General features: G+C 38.4%; 2 protein-coding genes across 2 annotated transcripts; one reads left to right on the top strand and one right to left on the bottom strand.

Moving 5' to 3' along the window:
- Positions 1–4,870: 4,870 nt before the first annotated feature.
- Positions 4,871–6,650, bottom strand: LOC113709418 (uncharacterized). The gene is made up of 4 exons (XM_072065730.1): positions 6,639–6,650; positions 6,153–6,367; positions 6,018–6,037; positions 4,871–5,334 (listed from the first exon to the last, which is right to left on the bottom strand). Exons 1-4 carry the CDS (start codon positions 6,648–6,650, stop codon positions 4,871–4,873), a joined length of 711 nt encoding a protein of 236 aa, XP_071921831.1.
- Positions 6,651–12,424: 5,774 nt separating this feature from the next.
- On the top strand, positions 12,425–19,437 carry LOC140014649 (uncharacterized). The gene is made up of 13 exons (XM_072065729.1): positions 12,425–13,364; positions 13,457–16,076; positions 16,175–16,882; positions 16,995–17,139; positions 17,330–17,600; positions 17,688–17,784; positions 17,872–17,996; positions 18,088–18,166; positions 18,258–18,360; positions 18,468–18,619; positions 18,759–18,879; positions 18,982–19,210; positions 19,301–19,437. The coding sequence occupies exons 1-13, from the start codon at positions 12,425–12,427 to the stop codon at positions 19,435–19,437; spliced, it is 5,727 nt and encodes a 1,908-aa protein (XP_071921830.1).
- Positions 19,438–20,855: the final 1,418 nt, after the last annotated feature.

The raw sequence follows: 20,855 nt of genomic DNA, 5'->3' as shown, positions 1-20,855 counted from the left end.
TTAGACAGTAGAAGGCAATTAGGTAGAAAAAAGTGTGAGGACTTTATGCAGAAAGATAGCAACCGGGCAGCATGCAGTACTAACTACAAGTATGGAAGGAAGGAGGGTGGAAATGAAATGAAAGGGGCATTGAATTTTAATGCGAGTTGTGCGGAAGGGTGACGCTCTGTCCTCCCCTCCATCAACATCCATACTCGGTTGCTGCCTTTGAATTGATAAGCCCACCTCACCTTCCAAAATATATTATATTTGTTGGATCCTTAATCCAACATTGGACTTATATGTGAATAATTATATATTGCAAACTGTCAATTAATGTTAAACCCAATTAAAGTGATCAAATATAGTTTGGGCTTAATTATCTAATAGGATGTGGGTCTTTAATTAATGTGTAGAGATTTAAGGACTCCTATTTCTATGATGGGTTGAAATAGGGCTCCAAAAGGTAACAAAATGTTACCTATAAATAGGGTTATGGTTCCCAGGTCACAGGTATCGTTTTAGTTGTCGTATTTCCTAATACCACAAAATAGCTTTTCCCTGATATCCCATCGTCAGGAAAGATACCAGAGAGAAACTAAAGGCCTCTCTCAAAGGATCGGTGAATACCTGTTGACCTGGAAGGCCACCCCAAATCTCTAGGGATTCAAGTATCAAGTTCATTAATATGGATTCAGGTACGCTTCCGCTATTTTATCGTTTATGTATTTCTTAATAATCGCCATACAGATCTTGGGTTTAACAGGTGATGGTTTTCACCAGTGATTAAATTTAGATAACCACCCTAACAAGTGGTATCAGAGCCTATATGGTTGATTATTAGGAAATAATTTATAGTCTTTGATAGTTTTATCTTAAAGATTGTAAATTATGAATGATGTCCTACTCCTGTTTCTGTTGTAAAGAATCGGTCAGAGAAAAAAAAAAAAAAAAAAAAGGGGGTTTGCTTGTTCCAAAAGAATTGGCCAATTGTTGTGATTCTTAGGTTTATTTGTATCCAGTAGGTTTGTTTGATATAATGGCCAATTGACCTTTACATCTGGAGTATTTGACTTAGCATACTATGACTACTTGGCACATATTTCGGGATCTTAATTAATTGTGTAGTAGTTGCCCTTTTCTTATCTCAAATAGAAAGCCGAAACAGAAAGCAAAAACATGCAAGACCATGACTTTCTAGTGGGCCATTGTCTTGCTATGCTAAAAGCCGAAAGCTAGAATAGTTTCTTTTGCTGTGACTTTCCATTACGTCTTTGGTTATTTGCTGTGATGTTTAGTTGACCGATTCATTGTCTATGAATCCAGATTGATATTCAATATGATCCCTTGTAGCTCAATTATTTATAATTGGATTCTTTGGCTGGTTTCCTTACTCATCGATATTTATATTTATGTTAAGGAAATTAGGATTTATTTAATTTAAATGAACCCTAATAAAGTTAAATAAGACATTCAAGCCTATAAAGTCCATATGTTTGGCCCACTAAATATATAGTTTTATAAGACATTATGGACATTAAGAAAATTTTGGGCTTGAATAATAACTTGGGTCAAATTATGGGTATGGACTTTTGGTCCAATAAGTCTTGATTCAATTGATTAGATTTGACCACGTTTTGACCAGAGTTAACCAAAGTTGACTTTGATCAAAATTTTTATTTAATTTGGATAATTTTAAATTTGAATATTGGTATGTTTATATATATATATTTTGGAATAAATTAATTGAAATAATATTCCACCAAAGTGACCTCTATTATGGAAATTAATTTATTTTAAAATATAACTAGTTGGGTACTTGTTATTTTATGAATATTGATCGGCCCAAAGGAAGGTTCATATTTAATAAATTACATGTGCACTTGTGGTAATAAATACGTGATAATTATTTGGATTTTACATGTGATTTATAAATTGGCCCAAAGGAAAATTTATTTTTCGACATGTTATTATTATCAGTATTTATTACTGCACCAAGATATCACTTATAAATTAATATTTTTGTCCAAAAACAAAATATTAATGGAATATCGATATCTTGAGATGGGGTTACCTTTATTTAAATTTATTATTATTTTGATTTATGTGAGCATAGTTTTAATTATATTATGTTTTTTGTTCAGTTGCGAATGATCTTACAAATATTACTTCCAACATCAATAATATTCCTATGTTGAATGGCACAAACTTCAAGTCTTGGAAAGAAAATCTCTTGATAGTACTTGGAGTAATAGATCTTGACCTTGCGTTAAGGATTGATTCTTCTCCACCTCTTACAGATCAGAGTACCTCTGATGAAAAGAGAAATAATGAAAGGTGGGAGAGATCAAATCGCTTGTGTCTGATGATCATTAAAAAGGCCGTTCCAGAAGCATTCAGGGGAACAATGTCAGAAACGACTGTAACCGCTAAAGAGTTCCTTCAGAACATTGAAAAAAGGTTTGTCAAGAACGAAAAGGCTGAAGTTAGTACGCTCTTGACACATTTAGTTTCAATGAAATATAGTGATAAAGGTAATATCAGAGAATACATCATGGAAATGTCTCATCTTGTTTCGAAATTAAATGCACTTAAGTTGAAACTCTCTGAAGAGTTACTAATGCATTTGATTTTAATATCTCTTCCTACACAACCAGTTTAAGGCGAGTTATAACTGTCAAAAGGAGACTTGGTCTTTAAATGAACTCATCTCACACTGTGTAGAGGAAGAGGAAAGGTTGAAGTAAGAGCAGACAGAAAGTGTCCATATGGTGTCAACCACTAATAATAAAAGTAAGGGATTTAAGAGAAAGAGAGAAAAAGGAGCTGCAGGTACAGCGCCACAAAAGAAACAATAAAAGAAATCAAATGATCAGGGAAAGATAGTTGTTTCTTCTATGGAGATGAAGGGCATCAAAAGAAGCATTGCACCAACTATCACGCTTGGCGTGCTAAGAAAGGTATGTTTCTTAATTTGATTTGTTCTGAGGTTAATTTAACTTCGGTACCTAGACACACATGGTGGTTAGATTCTAGTGCAACAACTCACATCAGTGTGTCTATGCAGGATTGCCTGAATTGCCGAAAGCCTAATGATAATGAAAGATATATCTACGTGGGCGATGGCAAAACAGTTCAAGTTGAGACAATTGGAGTTTTTAGATTATTGTTAAAAATCAAATTTTATTTGGATCTCTATGAGACATTTGTTATACCGTCTTTTAGACGGAATTTAATTTCTATTTCTGCTTTGGACAAATTTAGTTATTTTTTGTTCATTTGGAAATGAAAAATTTGAATTGTTTCATGATTCAAAATTGGTTGGTTCTGGTTCTTTAATGCATTACGATAATCTATATTTAATTGATACGATTGTCTCATTTAATGAATCTCTGCATTTGAGTACTAGAGGAGTAAAGAGAAAATTAACCAATGAAAATTCAGTTGCATTATGGCATAAGAGATTGGGACATATCTCCAAACGGAGAATGGAAAGACTTGTGTCAAATGAAATTCTCGACCCCTTAAACTTCACAGATTTTGATGATTGCATTAACTGTATAAAGGGGAAACAAACCAATCAAAGGAGATTTGAAACCAATAGATCCTCAAACGTCTTAGAACTTATACATACATCTGCTTGGAATGGTCAACAATATTTTATAACGTTCATAGACGATTTTTCAAGATATGGCTACATATATCTCATTTCTGAAAAGTCACAGTCACTGGACGTGTTCAAAACTTCTAAGGTTGAAGTTGAGAATCAACTCAACAAAAGAATTAAAAGCATCAGATCTGACCGTGGTGGTGAGTACTATGGTAGATATGACGGTTCAGGTGAACAACGTGCAGGACCATTTGCTAAATATCTAGAGAAGTGCGGTATCGTCTCACAGTACACTATGCCGGGTTCACCCACTATGAATGGTGTAACTGAAAGACGAAATAGAACGCTTAAAGACATGGTAAGGAGTATGATATGTCATTCTACCTTACCAGAATCACTCTGGGGTGAAGCACTTAAGACTGCAGCATATATCCTTAATAGAGTTTCAACTAAAGCAACTATCAAAACCCCTTATGAGTTTTGGACAGGAAAAAAACCCAGTTTAAAGCATATGCATGTTTGGGGATGTCCAGTTGAGGCAAGGCCTTACAGGCCAAATGAAAAGAAACTGGACTCAAAAACAGTTAGTTGTTATTTTATTGGATACTCTGAAAGATCCAGACGTTACAAGTTTTATGATCCTACAACTAAATCAATTTTTGAGACAGGAAATGTCCGGTTCTTTGAGGATGTCGAGTTTGGGGGTGAAAATACAGCAGGGGACATTGTTTTTAAAGAGAAATATATTAATATTTTCACAGGTGTCATTGATCTTGTTCTGGATCCTATTCCTGAACAAGATCATGACATAACAAATCAAGACAATGTCGAAGAACAAACTGTTATAAAATAACAAACTCTTCCTCTCCAAGAATTAGTGCCATTAAGAAGATCCACTACATAAAGGAGAAGTGCAGTGCTAGATGACTACATTGTTTTTCTCCAAGAACATGAGGATGCCAGATGACTACGAAAGCTTATTGTAATTGACTTCTAACTTGAATAAGCCTGCACATCTTTCTCTCTCTCTTTCCTTCCCTCCATAGTCCATAATCATATAAACATTATTATTTTCTTCTTCCTTTTATAGGTCTTACGAGGGGCCTAAGTTCCTAACTACATTGTACTATTATTTTGCTTAGACGCATTCATTGCATGTACCACCCACCAAACAATATTAATTGATTAATTTGGACGCTTTTCAGTTTTCATATCATATCATACTATATAGTAGTAGAATCACACTAAGGTCACCCCATCAAATTCTCTACTCTTCTCCTCTCACATAATCGCACAGCTCCCAGTGTTCTCCTCACTGAAATAATCGCAGCGGCTATATGGGCACCCCTTCCCATACCCGTAACCATAGCTATCATAACAAGGCGGCGGGGGCATGGGCTGCCTGTACGCATAGTAGCATGGTCCCCCGTTGTACCCTTCCGAACATGGGACACAGTAGAACCCCACTGGAACTTCTTGGTGTAAGCACGGTTCAGGTGGAACCGGTGCTGCTGGTGCTGGTGGTAGTGGTGCAGGTGCCTTCGGCTTTTCAAGTACTATACCTTTGGGTTTTTCGGGTTGTTTTGGTTTGTCAACCACAGCCACTCGGGCCTGCTCAGGCTCTTTAGGCTTCTCTGGCTCCTTAGGTTTGTCGGGTTGCTTGGGCTTTTGTAGCTCCACGATCTCAATGCTCTTAATGACTTTCGCCACCCTTATAACATAATTTGTCGCGGATTTTCTTCGGGCTACAGCACACCACGGTGATGGTCACCAGATTATGCTTCTCATCATATACCTGGTCTTTGATTTCTCTTGTCCAAAAAAATTGAGCTTCACCCACAAAAAAAAAAAAAAAAAAAAACTCAAATTCTTGTCCATACAAATTAAAGCCACTAACTGATCACTAGTAGTTTCATAAGCCACACTACCTAACTTTTGTTGTTCAACTTGCTTAATAATTATGGCTCAGTGGCCACCAAAAAAGTGGGCTTTTGTAGCTCCACGATCTCAATGCTCTTAATGACTTTCGCCACCCTTATAACATAATTTGTCGCGGATTTTCTTCGGGCTACAGCACACCACGGTGATGGTCACCAGATTATGCTTCTCATCATATACCTGGTCTTTGATTTCTCTTGTCCAAAAAAATTGAGCTTCACCCACAAAAAAAAAAAAAAAAAAAAACTCAAATTCTTGTCCATACAAATTAAAGCCACTAACTGATCACTAGTAGTTTCATAAGCCACACTACCTAACTTTTGTTGTTCAACTTGCTTAATAATTATGGCTCAGTGGCCACCAAAAAAGTCCCTCTTTAGACTGTAGGTCAAGGGTTCAAACTCTATCTGAAGTGAAAAAAATTCAAAGGTGGTGCCAGAACATCTCTTTGATGTAGTTTAGTTTGTATACTTGCTAATCCCTTACATACCCTCTTTAGGCTCCCCTTCTCTAGAATAGGATAGATTAGATTATACAAACATTATCGTTGCCGGCAAAAAGAAAAGTCGCTTAATAATTATGGAGAACGGGGGAAAGAATTTGTAGCTCATGGTGGTGCACATGCCCATGTTCATAGTCGGTGGAACGGTGGATGTCCTCCAACCAACTGTACTTGCTCCAAAGAAGTGAAAGAACTACTGCTAGTATACTGGTAATGAAAACATAAGAGACAGAATTGGTAATTATAAGCGACTCACGAGGAAATTTGCAGAGGATTTTCTTGACCTTCTTGCAGCAGCAGGGGCATTGAAGATCAACCTTGAGTCTCATTTCAGTGACCTGTATGGTTGCATATTATCGGAGCAAAATAATCAAACTCGATCCATATATGTATATATATGACAATCAAGAAATGTAAAATTAAGATGCACAATTATATGGTACTGCTAGTTTAGCTGAGAGATGTGGCTAGAGATCTTGACATAAAGAGAAGCATATCTCACGTTGTATGTACTGTCATAGACTTGCAATTAAAATTTTCTGATTGAACAAACACTAAAAAAGAACATTTGAGGGATGGTTTGGAAAGCTAGCAAGAGAATTGGCTTACCTTCTCAGCCATGGTTGATGAGGGAGGCAGTCAGTGGCGATGTAGGGGAGTGGGGAGAGGGGGGGTGGTGGAGGGAAGGAAGAGTAGGGGAGTGGGGAAGGGATGTAGGCGGCAATATACTAAACTCGATGCTTGATAAATGGCTGAATTAGATAGTAGGAGTCAATTGCAACCGGATAGCATGCAGTAATAGTACGGAAGCACACAGGATCCTCAGTGCCACTTCTATATTTATGCCAAGTGTCCTGTTTATTTAATTTGTCATGTGCTGTTTATTTAAATTTCTTCTACCATCATGTGATAAGTGGAATTGGCACTGGATTTGGTACCGAATAGTGGCACAGAGGATCCCAACTGGCACAGAAGGAGGGTGGAAATGAAATGAAAGGGGCGTTGAATTTCGATGCCATCATCAAGATTGTCTGCTTTATAGTAGTATAATATAAGGTAAGGTAAGATAAGGTAAGGTGGGTGTATTAATATATGGTGGCTTTGAGTCGTGCGGAGGAGTGACGCCCTATCCTATATAAAGTTATTAATATAAAAAATCACTACATTTTTAATGTATAAAATATTAATTCTTATTTTAAGTAGACAATGTATGAGTTAGCTAGCTGGCTCCAAAGGCTTTTTGCTTGTATTTTTCCTGATATGCTTCTAAAATTTCATTTACCTTTACCGGCAGCCAAAAGAAAAAAAAAAGGTAAATCGTGAAAAGTATGAAAGAAAGCCAAAAGCAAATGAGGAAGGCCGAGGAAAGACAGCTGCTCACAATCAAAACTATGACCAATAATGATAGCTGCTCACATAAAGCTCCATATTTTTTTGGTGAGTGGGGAGTACTTCTAGAGTTCTCCATGCTATATTAATTATGTTGGGATGGAAAGAGTATAGAATAGAGTGGAAAGATAAAAATGTATATATATATATATATATAGAAAGAAAAAGAATTCTTTTGGTTATTATGTACTAAAAGATTACAAATATTATGAGCAAAATTGAACAAATAGCTTTTCAAGACCATTTACCATAACCACTGTCATAAACCCCCTTTTTTTTGGAGGTTTGTTTTGTGTGTGTGTGTGGGGGACCATTTACCATAACCACTGTCATAAACCCCCTTTTTTTTGGAGGTTTGTTTTGTGTGTGTGTGTGGGGGGGGGAAGGGGAGCAAAAATTGAAAAGAATTGATAGAGCAGTGGTGAGAACCCTGCTAATTAATTAACTGCTTTTATCACCGATTAAAAAACAACACTAGGTAACACGGCCTTGTTAGCTACCATACTACTGTACAGAGCCATCAATCCCATAAATTAAAAGACTAGGCCAAAAATGTTGTTATGCACGCGGTGTAATCACGATGTGCACATATTAACTAATAGAGTAAATCTTATATACTTGTCATTCATCCAACGTTGATAGTGAATACACTGTCAGTGTAGGAAAGATTGATTCTAATATTAATGACAATTATTATGATACCTTGAGCTTATATACTTTTTCTATTTAACTCTATTTAAAAAAAAAAAAAAAGATTGTCACCTTCGATGTATTGTTCTCCTCGATGCATCTGGTCAACTTATCAAGTTCTTGAATTGGTGCAATTGAGAATCATTACGTTAAGAAGACAACCACAGAATCTCTCATCAGGCGTTATGCCTAAACCCAGCAGTCGATCAAGAGTCCTAATAACCCCATCATCTACATAGAATATATGCGGTTGGCCTTCCCATAACACTGCATCAGTGAAGTCAAGACATAGATATTAGGCTCAAAGCCTGCTTCAAACATCTCATTTAATGTGGATTCAGCCTCTTAGACTTTGCCGCTGCAGGAATATATATATATATATTGTGATCATGGAAGAATACGCCCAGCTCTCAGAACCTTTCATATAGCTTCAAAAATTTCAACAGCTTCATCAGTAAATCGCACATCAGCAGACATCGACAACAGAACACTCTGAACACCAAAGGCGCAGTTACACCTTGAAGGTAACATTATACAAAATCACTTCTTTCTTCAACTTAAGCCTTTCCAGAAAGTATCTGAACACCAAAGGCGCAGTTTCAGAGTTGGACATGTTATTGAGCACAACGGCAGCATCTTGTTCTACAACTTTGCCACCCAAATTACCCAAAATACTAATAACGTCAGCTTCTACAGGGTCACACGAGTCCAGTTGTTGGGAAGCTTGGACTAAAGAAGCACACCTGAAATCGTAGGAATTGCGCCTGAGCTTTGATGCCCTGGAGCTATTGGGGGTTGACCCAGATATAGCTTTTTGAGGAAGAAGAGATGGTTTTAGCATCTGGGCTGGGCGGTGAGGAATTTGGTAAATTGAGGGTTGTGGCGGGGATTGTTGTTGTTGTTGGGAAGCCGGTATAGAGAGGGAAGGTTTTGGATGGGGCTCGAGAGGAGGAAAAGTGAGGGCGTTATGATAACATATAATGTACTTAGAAAAAGTAGGCTCGTAGATTTAGTAGGAGGAACAAGACATCCCACTTAAAAAAAATGTACTTTTTAACCATATAGATAAAGAGGGAACCGCCCCCTGCCACGTTGGATGGTCGTCCGCCCATGTGCCTTGTAGGGATTGGCCGCTGGTTATGATGTCAGCTTCCCGTACCAGGTGGTCTTCTTCTTGTTTAAGGCATGTAGTTTTTGCATGGTTTTTATTTCTGCATGGTTTTTATATATATGATATTTTCCCCCAAAACAAAAGTACTGATGTCATTAGTCATTAGTCATAGTCATCATTAGTCATTAGCGGCAGAATAGCCTCTTGGTCAGAGGTGAAATTACGTTTTGCTCCTTGAGAGTTTGTTTTTTTGCCCTGTTTTTTTACTTCTGTATTTGTTGGTAATAATCTCTGGGGGTGTGCCCATCTGTGTCAAATGGCCTCTACCGCCAAATTTCCAATCTTCAACTTGCTTCGCCTTTTACCGCCGAGGCATTTAATCCCTGTACGGCCATGCTAGAAAGCCTCGTAACCGTTGGGTAATTCGGTCGGTTTGTGCTGGATATCTTTCTTTTTTGCTTCCATTTAGCTTGCTTTTGATTGCTCTGTCTTCTGTTCGCTGCTTTTTTCTATCGCTTGTTTGCTTTGCTTATGGTGAGTGTATTCTGTGTTCACCGTTGCTTCTGCTTTTTAAAACCATATAGATAAAGAGGGAACCGCCCCCTGCCACGTTGGATGGTCGTCCGCCCATGTGCCTTGTAGGGATTGGCCGCTGGTTATGATGTCAGCTTCCCGTACCAGGTGGTCTTCTTCTTGTTTAAGGCATGTAGTTTTTGCATGGTTTTTATTTCTGCATGGTTTTTATATATATGATATTTTCCCCCAAAACAAAAGTACTGATGTCATTAGTCATTAGTCATAGTCATCATTAGTCATTAGCGGCAGAATAGCCTCTTGGTCAGAGGTGAAATTACGTTTTGCTCCTTGAGAGTTTGTTTTTTTGCCCTGTTTTTTTACTTCTGTATTTGTTGGTAATAATCTCTGGGGGTGTGCCCATCTGTGTCAAATGGCCTCTACCGCCAAATTTCCAATCTTCAACTTGCTTCGCCTTTTACCGCCGAGGCATTTAATCCCTGTACGGCCATGCTAGGAAGCCTCGTAACCGTTGGGTAATTCGGTCGGTTTGTGCTGGATATCTTTCTTTTTTGCTTCCATTTAGCTTGCTTTTGATTGCTCTGTCTTCTGTTCGCTGCTTTTTTCTATCGCTTGTTTGCTGTGCTTATGGTGAGTGTATTCTGTGTTCACCGTTGCTTCTGCTTTTTAAAATTTTTTTCTGTACTCTTTCAGCTCTGTTTGTCTTACATTCTTTTTGTTTCCTGCCTGTTAGCTCTGGAGTTGGTTATTGTTGCATTGCCGCCTTCCATAAACGCAGCTGCAGGTTCTTAGTCCTTTTCCTTTTGCTTTTTTACGATGCACTAATGCTGTGTATGGTGATGTTCCTTTTGTTTCCAGAGATTTTCTGCTTTTTCTCTGTTTTTAAATTTCCTCTGCATGTTCCCGGTCTTTTCCCTTTGCTTGTAGCTGGCTACTGTTGCATTGTTGTCTTCCACAACCACAGCTCTAGCTCCTTACTTTTCCTTCCTCTGGTTATTTAAAATGCGGGTTTGTTCTGTTGCCTTCGTCGATGCTGTGCATGTTCGCGTTTGTTTTCGTTACAACCATTTTTTTACCTTTTTCCCTCGCCTTTTAGCTCTCTTCGTTTGTTTGTTAGTCGCTTTCATTCTCTCGACCTTGCCTTGTTCCCTGCTCAGTTTTCTTTCATCCTTCTCCTTTTTGCACTCTGTTTGTTCGCTGTAATGCTTGTTTGTGCCTTTTTTTGCCTATTTTCTTTGCTCTTATCTTCTTTCTCCGTGTTATTCATTGTTGCTTCTGCTGATGTGTGCGTGCTAAACCTTTCCTTGTTTTTTCTGGAAGCTGTGGCAGTGTGTTGCGCCAGTTCTGTTTCACCTGGTGACCTTTTGGCTTTGGAGCCGTCTGCTTCCAGTCAGTGCTTGTTTGAGCCAGTTGAGGTTTTTTAGCTATTTTCATCTCCTGTTCCTCCCTTTAAGCATATTCGTTCTTCCTTGTGCTCTTTCATTCTGCTCTGCATATTTTTATTATTGTCCTCCTGTGCTCGAATTTTTTGCTACAAAAAAAATGTTTGCCCTCTGCTTATGCCTCTGTTGTAGAAAATCTGTGTTTGTCGCTGTGTGATTGTATCTATTCCATTTCTTCTGTTGCTTGTTCTGCACTCTGGGTGTTGTTGTGTCATTTTTCCTTTGGTTGTTGGGCTTAGTTTATCTTCTTTAGCCTTCCAGTCTAAGACCATGGATAGGAATTCGAGGCGTCGTAAACGCTATGCCGAAATGCCAGAGCAAGAAAAGGCCAAGCTTTTGCGCCGTCGCCGTGATGCTAATGCTGCAAAGAAAAGGAGGCTTACTGTTCCTGGCAATAGCCGCGCAAATGGGTCGCCCCTTGGTCAGGGCGGGGGTCGCCAGCATAATTGTCAGGCCTCTCTTGTTCGCGTGTTTCATAGTGCTCCGCAGGGAGCCGATAGTAGATGTTATGACGAGTCGGTTCCCCATTTGCCTACCTCTCTTAGTGATCTGAGTGTTAGTGCAGTTAATGGGCGCGACACTGGGACTATTCAACACTCAGATTGCCATCTTAATTCTGCATTTACTCCATTAGATCCTCACAATCAAACGTCTTTCTCTACTGGTCTTTGCCGTCTGCCTCTGTTTTCTTCTTCTAGCGGTACAAGTTCAATTGTTTCTGCTTCTTTGAAACCTCTGCTTTGTATTCTTTCCGATTCGCATTTTTTTATTGTCTACCTTCCTGTGTCGGTTGGTGATTCCTGCTGCAGAGCCCCGCATGGAATCAGCGTCTGCCACCAATGAAATGGTTCTGCCGTCTATTTGTAGGGGGGGAAATACGCACACATTTACTGAAATGCTTCATCCTTATCTGCAAACTGGTTGCCAGAATGAGCTTTATGGTACTGTGCAGCATACAAATAATGCTCAGCTGCGTTCTGGCGGCCAACTGTCTCCTTCTATACGCCCGAGGGCTCTGCCTACGCCTTCTTTGTCCGGGGGTAATACTATTATTTGGCCACTTTTCCTGATCATAGTTTCTTCTTATCTATCGAGTGTAGCTGTTTACAAAATTAAACCTGTTATTTAGCTTTTGATGCTGCTGCTTCGTACCAGCTTATGCATCGATTTATATGGTCACGAGCTCCTTTCTTTTTCAAAACTATTAGAATTAGTCTCGTTTCTCTAGCATGACGCCTTTTCGCTGCGGACTTACAGCTGTCTCTTCCCGGCGTGGCCGCTCGAAACTTTCTAGGCTTGAAAGAATCCCTGAGGAATCTCTTATCCTTCCCAGTGTTCCGGATTGTGAACATTGTGGTGCCAAGAGGTTTCACATGGAACCTCCTTCTTTCTGCTGTCGTGGAGGCGAGGTTAAGATTGTCTGTCCTCCCATGCCTTACAGTTTGAAGCGTTTATTTACTGGTTCTGATGAGGAGTGTGAGGATTTTCGAAGAAAGGCTCGCACTTATAATAACAATGTAGCTTTTACATCATATGCTGCAAAATATGACAGGGAATTAACAAAGAATAAACATGGAGTCTATACCTTTCGAGTTCAGGGTCAGATTTATCACTTTTTGAACTCTTTGCTAGCAAACAGTGATCAGGTTAGTGGAATTCAATTATATTATTATGATACTGATGAAGCATTAAAAAAGGCAGCTCAGAACTCTGATAAGCTTCGTGAGGATACTTTGAAGCTGCTTATGAATCTCCTCCAAGATAATCCTTATGCAAGATTTTTTAAAAGCTTAAGGGATGTTCCAAACCTTGAGGATCATAGAATTATTCTCAATTGTAACCCTGGACTCGACCAGCGAGTGTATAACCTTCCTACTACGTCCCAGGTTGCTGCTATTTGGACTGAAACTGACAATCATTCAATTGATATGCATCCTCACATTCAAGTTTATAGTCACTCTAGCACGAGTTATAGAGTCCAGCCTTATTATGGATGCTGTGATTCTTTACAGTATCCTCTTCTCTTTCCTAGAGGTGAATCTGGGTGGCATTATGGAATTAAGCGATTTCATAAAAAGGGAAAAAATGAAACTTTCTCTGAGGTGGACCCATCTGTTGATCTTTCTTCCATACATACTCCATCACAATTGTTGGAGTTAGAACAAAGAGGCAGGTTTTTCCCCCGTTGCTTTTTTCTGACTTCGTTTAGTCATCAGCTGTACATTTTTCCCTTATTATGTCTATATGTCTATCCTTTTTAGTTGCTGACAAGGCTTCGACTGAAGACTATTTTGTGTCTGCTAGAGAATATTATTGCTACAAGTTCCAAGTCAGAGATGATGATGCGTCTATGTTGCTGCACAGTCTTAGATTGTTTCAGCAGTTTGTCGTGGGTTCCTACATTAAGATTGAGACGTCCAGGCTTGACTTCCACAGAAAAAAACAGAATGAGATACGCACAGAGGTGCTCCAAGGAGTTCTAGATAGCATTGCTATTGGTCAGACACAGGGTTCTAGAGTTGGTCGACGGACCATTTTACCAGCATCTTTTATTGGGGGTCCGAGGGATATGAAACGCAGATATTTGGATGCCATGTCTTTGGTTCAAAAATATGGAAAACCTGACATTTTTTTGACCATGACATGCAATCCTATGTGGAAGGAGATTCAAGGGGGTCTGAGATATACAGAAAAGCCACAGGATAGGCCAGATTTATTGTCTAGAGTTTTTAGAGCTAAATTTGAAGTCCTTAAGTCTGAACTTCTGCATAAACACATTTTTGGAGAGGTTGCAGCGTGCGTCTGTGCTATCGAATTTCAGAAACGCGGCTTTCCTCATGCTCATATCTTATTAATTCTTAAGGCAGAGTTCAAGTTGTTAAATGCTGAATCATATGATAAAATTGTTTGCGCTGAACTTCCTGACCCAAAAGAACACCAGCACTTATACTCTCTTGTAGTTAAGCATATGATTCACGGTCCCTGTGGAGATATGGATAAAAGTTGTCCTTGCATGAAAAATGGTTCTTGTAAAAGTCATTATCCAAAAAACTTTTCAGATCATACCATTCATGCTGAAGATTCATATCCATGTTATAGAAGGAGGAATGATGGTCGAAAAGTAAAAGTTCGGCGACATGAGTTGGATAATAGATGGGTTATTCCTCATAACCGATACCTGCTTGCTTTGATCGATTGCCATATAAATGTGGAAATCTGTTCCACAGTGAAGCTTGTCAAATACCTTTACAAATATGTCTTTAAAGGGCCTGATCTTATCAGCTTTCAGGTCATTGACCAGGCTTCTTGTAGTGACGTCGACGAGATCAGTAACTTTCAGAAAGGCAGGTGGATATCTCCACCTGAAGCATTATGGCGAATCTATGAGTTTCGGCTAAGTGAAATGACTCCGTCCGTTTATACTCTTCAAGTCCATCTTCCTGATCAGCAATCCATTTCTTTTGACAGAAATTCAGATTTGAATTACTTGCTGAAAAAAATTGATTTCTCTAGGACCATGCTGACTGAATTTTTTAAGACAAACAAGTCAAATGCAAAAGCGCAGAACTTAAGGTGTTTATATAGGGAGTTCCCTGAACATTTTGTATGGACTCCTAAAACAAAAACTTGGTCTGAAAGGGCGCGCCGGCGAGTAATAGGGAGATTAGTCACAGCAAATCCAAAAGAGGGTGAGCGATATTTTTTGAGGCTCTTATTATGCCATGTTCGTGGTCCCACGTCATTTGATGATCTTTTGACTGTTAATGGTGAACTAATGAGCTCTTTTAGAGAAGCTGCTCTTAAGATGGGTTTATTGGAATCTGATAACTATATTGAAGAAACTCTAGAAGAAGCTGTAGCTTTTCAAATGCCATCATCTCTGCGGTTACTATTTGCTACTCTTCTATTCTACTGTTCTCCTGCTGATCCTAAACTCTTGTGGACTAGATTTGAAAAGGATCTCTCATCAGATTATGTGCATGCTCAGAAGTTTACTCATTATTCTGATAGTGATATTAAAAAACGCGTTTTGGAGGACATTAATAGGTCATTAGTACAAATGGGGAAGAATATAGGTGAGTTTCACTTAGTTGCTAATTCCTTTGATATGCCTGAACGGAGTACCAGAGAAATGGAGAGTGAGAGAAGCATTGTGGTTGATCCTGAGGATGAGTTGTTGCCTTCGAAGTTGAATCCTGAACAGCGATACGCTTTTGACTTAATTTTACAATCAGTCTTCTCTTCAGAAGGTAAAGTTTTTTTTATTGATGGTCCTGGCGGAACTGGGAAAACTTTCCTATATAGGTCGCTTCTGTCTGCTCTGCGGTCTCAAGGTTACATTGCTATCGCTGTTGCTACTTCTGGTGTTGCAGCATCCATTCTTCCTGGAGGAAGAACTGCGCACTCTCGGTTTAAAATTCCTTTAGATTTCTCAACCAATAAAACTTGTCAGCTTAGCAAACAGAGCAGCACAGCTAAGTTAATTTGTGAGTCTAAATTGATTCTTTGGGATGAAGCGTCTATGGCTAAGAGGCAAGCGATTGAGGCTTTTAACAGTTTACTGCAGGACTTGAAAGATTCTGATCTCCCTTTTGGTGGACATGTTGTTGTTTTTGGTGGAGATTTTCGACAGACCCTACCAGTTATTGAACATGCTTGTGAACAGGATTTAATTGAATCGAGCCTTCTTAGTTCCCCGTTGTGGTTGTGTATGCATAAGTTGACATTAAAGACAAATATGCGAGCTCTTTTAAATCCAGGCTTTTCTGACTTTTTGTTACGAATTGGTGAAGGACGGGAGCCTGTTGATGAAAATGGTGATGTAACGCTCCCTTCTGACTTGGTAATTCCCTATCATGACAAACACGAGTCCTTGGACAGGTGATTTCAGTGTCTATCATTCATGTTATCCTTTGAATGGCTGTTTAACTCCTATGTTAGACTTTTTTTGACTCCAAATTTCTGAAAATTAAATGCAGATTAATGCATTGTGTTTTCCCTGATCTGAATCTCTATTCAACCGATCCTTATCAAATGATCAATAGATGCATCCTTTCTCCTAGAAATAGCTCTGTTGATGAGCTTAACGATATGATGATTGAGAAATTTTCAGGAGAGCTTTATACCTATATAAGTTCAGATAAAACTGTTAACCAGAGGTTTCAGGGAGATTATGAAGACTTTCTAAATAGTCAGAATCCAAAAGGACTTCCTCCACATAAGCTGCTCCTCAAAGTAAACTGTCCTATCATGCTTCTCAGGAATCTGAACCCGGCTGAAGGCCTATGCAACGGCACAAGGCTCATATGTAGAGAGTTACGCCAGCATACCATCTGTGCTGAGATTGTATTTGGTCAGCACAGAGGCAAGCGAGTTTTCATTCCCAGAATTCCTCTGCAAACCCCTGAAAATGAAAAAAATGGTATTCCTTTCATAAGAACGCAGTTCCCCATCCGTCTATGTTTCGCTATGACGATTAACAAGTCTCAGGGACAGACTTTGGATTATGTTGGAGTTTATCTGCGTGAGCCTGTGTTTTCTCATGGCCAACTTTACGTTGCACTGTCTAGAGCCAAGACTCCTGATACAGTTAAAATCTTGATTGTTCCTGGAACTTTTGACGATATCAAAATTGATAACAAAACAAGAAATGTTGTTTTTAGTGAAGTGTTTCATTTAGCTACAATGTAACAATGCTCTGTCAAGGTCAGTTTATATAAAATGTTTGCCATTTATTATTGTTATTCCCCTCAGTTTCATCTTCATTCCTTCACCTTCATTCTTGTTTTTTTACTTCAGGATGTCACAGATTCTTCCAATGAAAGAGATTCTTCCTGGCACAAAAAATTGGACATGTAAGGTCACAGTTCAGGAAAAACAACATGTCACATCGTCACTTGCTACTCTAACAAAAAAACAGAAATTCATTTTCTTGGACTCAGAGGTGCGTAGCTAGCCATTTTACTATCTCAATTCTATGCTCAAAACTGAATAACTAGAGCTTTAAAAAGCTGTAATGCTTATGTTTAAATTTATCAACTGCGACTTTCAAAGACTTTCCCGTTCCATTTTGTACTGCCTTAAAAAAGTTTATTGCTTTGAACAGCGTTGTCACCTCATTTTATTTTTTATAGGGATCTTTGGTTGAAGGGATCATTTTCAATAATGACATCCCTAAAATGAGTCCTCTTCTCCAAGTGTATAAGAAATATCTTATCACAAATGCAGTTGTGAGACCAATTCCTCCAAAATTTCAGTCTAACGGTCTGCAAACACAGTGGGTTATATCCACTAGGACACTTGTTGAAGAGGTTAGTGATGATGAAGATGTTTTGCCTGTGAAGCTCGCCTATACCAAGTTTACCGACCTAATCAAATACATGGATATTAAAGATCAATCTGTGGGTAAGCTTGTTTGATTAAAAATATATCCATATACGTTCTTTCTTTTCTCACAGGGAATCTGATCACAATATATATTTTTTTATATAGACATCTTAGCTGTTGTTATATCTGCGCTGGACCGGAAACAAATTACCAAAGATGGTAAAGAATCCAGCGTGCAAAAGTTTGTCCTTGTTAACGAAGAGTATGAGTTTCTCTCGCTTATAATCATTTCTTACATTCACTTTTTAGAGTTTCCACTATGATATTCATTCTTTTCTCTAAAAAACAGCTTTCAAACTGTCAAACTGTCCATGTGGGATGCTTTTGTCGATGATGAAGGCCAGAAAATTTTACAGAACATGCACAGATTTCCGGTCGTTGTATGCAGAAGAGTCAGAGTTGGCTGTTATAATGGTTACCTGCAAACACTTTGTCGACAGTTAACTGTTACATTTTTTCCCTCGTAGTGCTTTTTCCCTAAGTCATACATGCTATTTTCTTTTAGGTGTAGCTTTATCTACATGGTTTGACTCTGTCATTCTTGTTGATCCACCTGTCCAAGAAGCAAGAGAACTGAAAAATTGGTAATCTCGCAAACATATACTTCTTAGTTTCGGTGTTCAGGTTTCATTTTTAGTTCCCTGTTTGCATGTAACCTGTCATTTTTTGCAACAGGGCAATGAGAAATGAAAACCTTCTTTTGGATATAGTTAACGACAAAGTATACGAGAACTATAATCCAGAGCTCTCGTTTCAGCCAAACCAGAAATTTACTCAGGTTTGCAATCTGACAGGAATGCAAAAGGTATAATACATGTATTTCCCTTGTATGATTATTTATCCGTATGGTTCTCGATGTAATAATAGCTCACCTGACTCTTTCAGGCAGCATGGGTCAAAGTTCGATTCTCTTTCGAAGACATTTTTCAACGATACTGGTACATGGCTTGTAGTGAGTGCTTTCGGTCTACATCGGCAATGCATGGATTTATTTTCCTCTGTAATTCATGTAAAGAAAAACACTCAGCTCAACCAAGGTAACTTATTACACAATAACAAGCCTTTACCTCAATTTACCTGCAGCCTTTTATATGGCTGAGTCTGTTTTGTCAATAGCATCTATTTTTTTTCTGTTTGAGTTGCAACGCTGCGTATATGACTGATGTTTCTATGTAGATGCCGCTTTGACGTTGATTTAACAGATGAAACTGGCACAGTAACAGCTTCCATATTTGGAGAACTGGCTGAAAAGCTGCTTACCTTCAGCGCGGCTCAAGCAATGGATCATTTTAGCCAGGTACCTCTATTATCTCTACATTGCATTAGTGATGAATCAATGCACTTTTTAAAATTTTCTTCGCGTCACCTTGTTCCCTATTCTATTTATGCAATTTTTCAGGACATAGAGCTGCAGCTTGATCATGTCCATGAATCTCTAAAAACAAAGTGGTTTGTTGCGCATATAAAACCTGTTCAGAGTCAAATTGCAGATGCAAAGCAGCGGTATACTATTATATATTGTTGTGAAGAGTCTCAATACCAAACCGACCAGAATCTTATTACTGAGGGAAGCGGTATGGTTCCACTGACTTGCACAAACATTGAATCTGCTGAAACTATTGTTGAAGGTATGCTTTGATTCTTTATCATTATACTTTTTTCCTCCAAATTCTTACATTCTCCCAGATTTAAATTTCAAGATTTCTTTCAAGATGCAGGAACTTCTTCATCAAAAAGAAAGCTTTGCCTCCTTGACAGATTTAATGATACTGAGACAGATGATTCAGCAGCCTTGCAATCGATTCAGCCAGAATATACTGATAACAACTCAGCAAAGAAAGCAAGATTGGAATAACCGTTCCAATGTTCAACAGATAGCCTATCTTTTTTGTTTTTTGTCAATCATGGCTGCTCGTTTTTCTTCTGCTGGAACAGATGCTATTTCTGAATGAGCCAAACTGTTATCTTTTGCTCACTTCATTGCAGAAATTACAACTGTCTCCTTGCACTTTCTTCTTTTGTTTGCAAATGTAAATGAAACATCCCTTTGAACCATTTCCATCTTTTATGTCAGATTATCCTTTTGACTACCTGTGAATTGTCGTATTCTCTGTTATTATTCTTCCTCAATCAATTTACTTTCTTTCATTCCTAATTATACCATAATTTAATGCAACCTTCGCTTTTGCAAAGCAAATACATTATTGTTTTAATGCTACTGATACTAACTACAGTTACTTCATGTGCCATCGAAACCTATAAATATTTACATTGTCTGCATTTCTTATGGTCTCGTGTCACTTCAAGCAAAAGTACCTCATCTACTTTTTATTATCCTCTTTACTGATGCGCCTCTGAAAATTGTACTGGCTTCTTTTGTTCATGATTCACTGTGTTTAACAAATACATGCTGGTTTATATACAGATCTTATTCGATTCTTCTTGTTCAACTTTTTCCCTCTTTCAAAGTTGTTCTTCTTGTTCAGCTTTTTCCCTCTTTCAGAATTGCTCATTTCTGCGCCTTATAAATTATCACAAGTATGACAGGCTAAAACTGATATCAATAAAATACTTGACCTAACAACACATCGGCTCTTCATATATCATGCCTACTTTATTAACTGTGTCATGTACAACACTTATGTAGCATACAACTCAAACAAAAAACTGCAGCTCTATACAAACAAGTACTCTTGGCTATTTGTATTTTCAACTCATTCATTCACTTGCTCGTTTTGTATCTATTCCTTCTCACTCCTGTTTCTCTTGTCTAACCTTCTTCTGTTAGTTTAATGGCAGAAGGCCTTCCCGTTTCTCCGGCAGATTTTGAACTACCTAACGCTTATTCCAGGCCCTACTGTTTTTTATTTAGATGTAGCCATAGAGGACAGGTACACCTTTTTTCCTTTTGCAAGCGTACCTCTCAGTCTCTCTATATGTAGATTGCTTAAATCGGCTTGCCTGACTTTATGTTCTGAATCTGCGGAATTCAGGTTTTACCTTCCAGGTTTACATCTCTGCTTAATCATCACCAGAAAAATGTCATCGTTCTCAGATATGGAATACGAACTTGGCCTGTCACAGTTAATAACAATTCATTTCAGAATGGATGGGATGAATATTGTCGTGACAATATCGTTAAAACCCATGATATGCTGATGCTTCGACATACCGGTGGCCTTATTTTCGATGTTCTTCATTTCTGTGAACTCCAACAACAGGTTTACCTGCCTTGGACAGTTCCATTACCAAGTCTTTTGCAAAATACTGCTT

Source organism: Coffea arabica, chromosome 9e, assembly GCF_036785885.1.
Source record: "Coffea arabica cultivar ET-39 chromosome 9e, Coffea Arabica ET-39 HiFi, whole genome shotgun sequence".
Classification (NCBI taxonomy): domain Eukaryota; kingdom Viridiplantae; phylum Streptophyta; class Magnoliopsida; order Gentianales; family Rubiaceae; genus Coffea; species Coffea arabica.
Note: the sequence above shows the minus strand (reverse complement) of the source record. Positions and strands in the feature narration are given on the sequence as shown.

Coding starts and splice junctions, on each gene's coding strand:
- LOC140014649 (XM_072065729.1), top strand. CDS start 12,425: ATGACGCCTTTTCGCTGCGGACTTACAGCTGTCTCTTCCCGGCGTGGC. Junction 16,077..16,174: donor AAACACGAGTCCTTGGACAG/GTGATTTCAGTG, acceptor AATTAAATGCAG/ATTAATGCATTGTGTTTTCC. Junction 19,211..19,300: donor TGCTGAAACTATTGTTGAAG/GTATGCTTTGAT, acceptor TTCAAGATGCAG/GAACTTCTTCATCAAAAAGA.
- LOC113709418 (XM_072065730.1), bottom strand. Junction 6,038..6,152: donor TCCACCGACTATGAACATGG/GCATGTGCACCA, acceptor ATCCTATTCTAG/AGAAGGGGAGCCTAAAGAGG. Junction 5,335..6,017: donor AGAAGGGGAGCCTAAAGAGG/GTATGTAAGGGA, acceptor GGTGTGCTGTAG/CCCGAAGAAAATCCGCGACA.